Source organism: Pipistrellus kuhlii, unplaced genomic scaffold (genome assembly GCF_014108245.1).
Source record: "Pipistrellus kuhlii isolate mPipKuh1 unplaced genomic scaffold, mPipKuh1.p scaffold_m20_p_24, whole genome shotgun sequence".
Taxonomy (NCBI): domain Eukaryota; kingdom Metazoa; phylum Chordata; class Mammalia; order Chiroptera; family Vespertilionidae; genus Pipistrellus; species Pipistrellus kuhlii.
Genome location: NW_023425523.1, coordinates 500,379 through 503,774, shown reverse-complemented (window position 1 = coordinate 503,774; position 3,396 = coordinate 500,379). Strand labels below are relative to the sequence as shown.

Below are 3,396 nucleotides of genomic sequence, written 5' to 3'. Positions count from 1 at the left end.
CCCCGGCGTGAGCCCCGGGTTTGAACCCCGGTGTGAGCCCCGGGTTTGAGCCCCGGGTGTGAGCCCCGGTGTGAGCCCCGGGTGTGAGCCACGGTGTGAGCCCCGCGGAGCCCGGTTGAGCCCCGGTGTGAGCCCCGGGTTTGAGCCCCGGTGTGAGCCCCGGGTGTGAGCCCCGGGTGTGAGCCCCGGCGTGAGCCCCGGGTGTGAGCCCCGGCGTGAGCCCCGGGTGTGAGCCCCGGTGTGAGCCCCGGGTGTGAACCCCGGTGTGAGCCAAAGGTGTGAGCCCCGGGTGTGAGCCCCGGTGTGAGCCCAGCACATCCGGAGCCGCGGGCTCCGTGCGGCTGCGGGCGGGACTCTCCCCTCTGCGCATGCGCGGCCGCGGGCCGGCGGTTCGGGTCTGAAACCCCCGCAGGGCGGCGCCCGGAGCTGCTGGGCGGTCACCGTGCGTGTTTGCGGCGGGAGGGAGGGGAGTTCGGACCCGACAACGCTCTGCTGGGGCAGAAGGTCACCATTGGGCAGCTCCAAACCTACAAAACCACGTCCCATGCCGGGCTGTCCCTCCCTCCCCCTTTCCCGGTTATCCTGTCCCCCCTCCCCCGGGGCCCCTCTCTCCTGACCCGCGTCTGGTGATTGCGGTCCTTCTCTGGCCGGTCTGGACGAGACCCACATGTGACCGGACTCAGGGAAGGCCTGCAGTCACCCTAAGGACGGTCTGAAATTAAAATTTTTCAATTTTTTTTGAGTCCGAGGCCAGTATCCTCCCCCTCAAAGATCATCTTCTGTGTGGACTGCTCCGGTGGTCTTTTTGCCTCTAAGATAAGGCACCTGTGAAAAGTCGGGGTAACTGGTAGCTTCCCCATTTCTGGGCCCTCGGGGGATAAATAGCATAGGACTGGAACCACAAATCCCCGCATTGTTATTGTTATTGAGCTGATTGTTCACTGTTAACCACCCTGCACCCGCCTGTGTAGAGGAAGCCCGCGTCTGTCCTCTCCCTTTTCATCCAGTCCCTCCCTCAACCGTCACCCAAGGTTTCTGTAACCCCCTGACCTCTCCGTTGATTGTAACGGATAAAACCGGGTGCAAAACGGCCCTTCTCCAGATTTCTCTCCCAGGCCGTGGAGAGCCTGCTTCGGGCCTTTGTCAACAGTTTGGCTCAAACTCACAAAAATTATTCACAGGTTTGCATGATGTTTGTTTTTACAGTAACAGTTTCATTGTAAGTTTACAAAATAGGCATTTATTTATTAACCAGGATGGGGAGAGATGTGTTTTTTTCTTCTTCTTTCAACCAGAGTGACTCAGTGGAAAATTTCAAAGATTGCCATGCCTTGTTTACAATACCAATAACCTCATCAGAGGCCTTTCCCGGGAAGGTCCCGAGGGCTCTTTGATGACCTTAATCACAGATCAGCCCTCCCCAGCACTTAATCCCTAATTCTAGGAAACACCGGTTCTTGTCTCTAAAGAGGAGCAGAGGGAGCTGGTGAGGAATTGCAGGCAAACCTGTGCGGGCCAGAATGAGGGTCCCGGCAGCTGCTTGTGGGAGTTTAGCCTTAAGCTCCCCGACTCCGGCTTTACATACAAACGCTGGAGAAAAGGAAGAGGTTTTAATTTTTATTCCTTGTCAGCCTTTCCATTTTTCCAAACACTACTAGACCCTTAGGGCCAGAGGTCCTTCATGGCCAGGCATACACTTTCTCCAAAACAGAAAGGACCGTCAAAACACGTGTTTTAAAACGGGAATATTAAAAGATTGAAAGGAAAACTCCCTCCACCGACAAGCCCACCATCCTTACTGTGTCCACATTCCCGCAGGAGCTACTACATAATATACTCGTTTCTCAGTGGAAATAAAAAGAAAGATTGAGCAAACTTCTTTTTCAGCGTCCTACAACAGGAAAATGCACCCAATTTACCAACTAGCACGAAAAGAAGAAAAAAATCAGAAAAGAAAGGAAAGCTTTTCAAGGAAATGAAATTTGCCCCGAGGCTGAATAACCCCAGCTTCACCAGCCAATCACAGCGTTGAGATGGTCAGCTCTCCCCGCCCCCCCCGCGCCCCGCCCCCGTGGTGACCTAACTTTAAAAAAAAAAACCCGCAGCGTGTGTCTGAGGTTCTCAATCAGGTCCGCAGACATTCTATTTAAAGGGCTGGGCGACGCCTGGAGCTTCACTGCGTCTGCAGCCATGTCTGGTCGTGGCAAAGGCGGGAAGGGCCTGGGCAAGGGCGGCGCCAAGCGCCACCGCAAGGTGCTGCGCGACAACATCCAGGGCATCACCAAGCCCGCCATCCGCCGCCTGGCGCGGCGCGGCGGCGTCAAGCGCATCTCCGGGCTCATCTACGAGGAGACGCGCGGGGTGCTCAAGGTGTTCCTGGAGAACGTGATCCGCGACGCCGTCACCTACACGGAGCACGCCAAGCGCAAGACGGTCACGGCCATGGACGTGGTGTACGCGCTCAAGCGCCAGGGCCGCACCCTCTACGGCTTCGGCGGCTGAGCCTCCTGCCCGCCGGCTCCTGCGCAAAACCAAAGGCCCTTTTCAGGGCCGCCCACGCCCTCTCGGAGGAGCTGAGCGCTTTCTGATGCCGGTGTTACTGTGATCACTTGTGTTTGGTGCCGGAGGGGCTTTAACCTTTATTTCGCAGCGGCGTTGAGTCCGCTGGGCTTCTGGGGTGACCCCGCAGGAGCAGACGGGAAAAGTCCCTGTTTCTCCCAATGGAGGACATGAGTTCCTGGAGGTCACATTCCTCCTCCCCCTCCCCTGCCTTCCCCAGTGAAAGGCTCAAAGTACAAGCCAAGGTTGGTGGGACGTTCCCTGTGGCGCGGAGCCCTGGGAGGGGAGGAAAGGGGAGAGGTGCGGGGAGCTGCACATTACAGATCCAGTGTGTGCGGTGCAGATCCGACCTGGGCAGAAAGGCCGGGTGTTCTGCCTAACCTTGCCCCAGCGACGTCGGGAAGGGGAAGCCTCTTCGCACTCTGGAAGCCCCATTTTTCCGGGATTGGGGTGCAAATGTAACCACCTTCCTGGTCAGGCTGGGCCCCGCCCTAAACCCGAGGCCCAGCTGTTTGCAAATTTTCCTTTGACTCGGGGTCGGGGCTGGAACTCCGTCTCTAACTCCCTCCGCCCGTAGGCCCGCCCTTCCTGTGGCAACAGCTCTGGGGCGCCTCCCCCACCCCGCCCCCAGGACTCCCAGCTGCTTTCCCTTTTTTCATTTTCCATTTTATCATTTATTTTTACTTTTATTTTTTCATTTTCCATTTTAAATGTGCCAGCTATAAACGGTGGAAGTTTTTTGTTGTTGTTAGGGATCAACTATTAACAATATGGTTATAAAAAGTTTTATGTCTGTCCTCGGGTTGAACCCACAGACTTGCTTTCTGTTACAAAAGC

The 3,396-nt window shown here is 56.4% G+C and overlaps 1 protein-coding gene across 1 annotated transcript; it reads left to right on the top strand.

The window, feature by feature from the left end:
* The first annotated feature begins 2,181 nt into the window (after window positions 1-2,181).
* On the top strand, window positions 2,182-2,557 carry LOC118727393 (histone H4). Its single transcript, XM_036453173.2, has one exon. The coding sequence runs from the start codon at window positions 2,191-2,193 to the stop codon at window positions 2,500-2,502; it is 312 nt and encodes a 103-aa protein (XP_036309066.1). The 5' UTR covers window positions 2,182-2,190; the 3' UTR covers window positions 2,503-2,557.
* The last annotated feature ends 839 nt before the right edge of the window (window positions 2,558-3,396 follow it).

Excerpts from the sequence above, each read along its gene's own strand:
- LOC118727393 (XM_036453173.2), top strand. The coding sequence starts at position 2,191 with ATGTCTGGTCGTGGCAAAGGCGGGAAGGGCCTGGGCAAGGGCGGCGCC.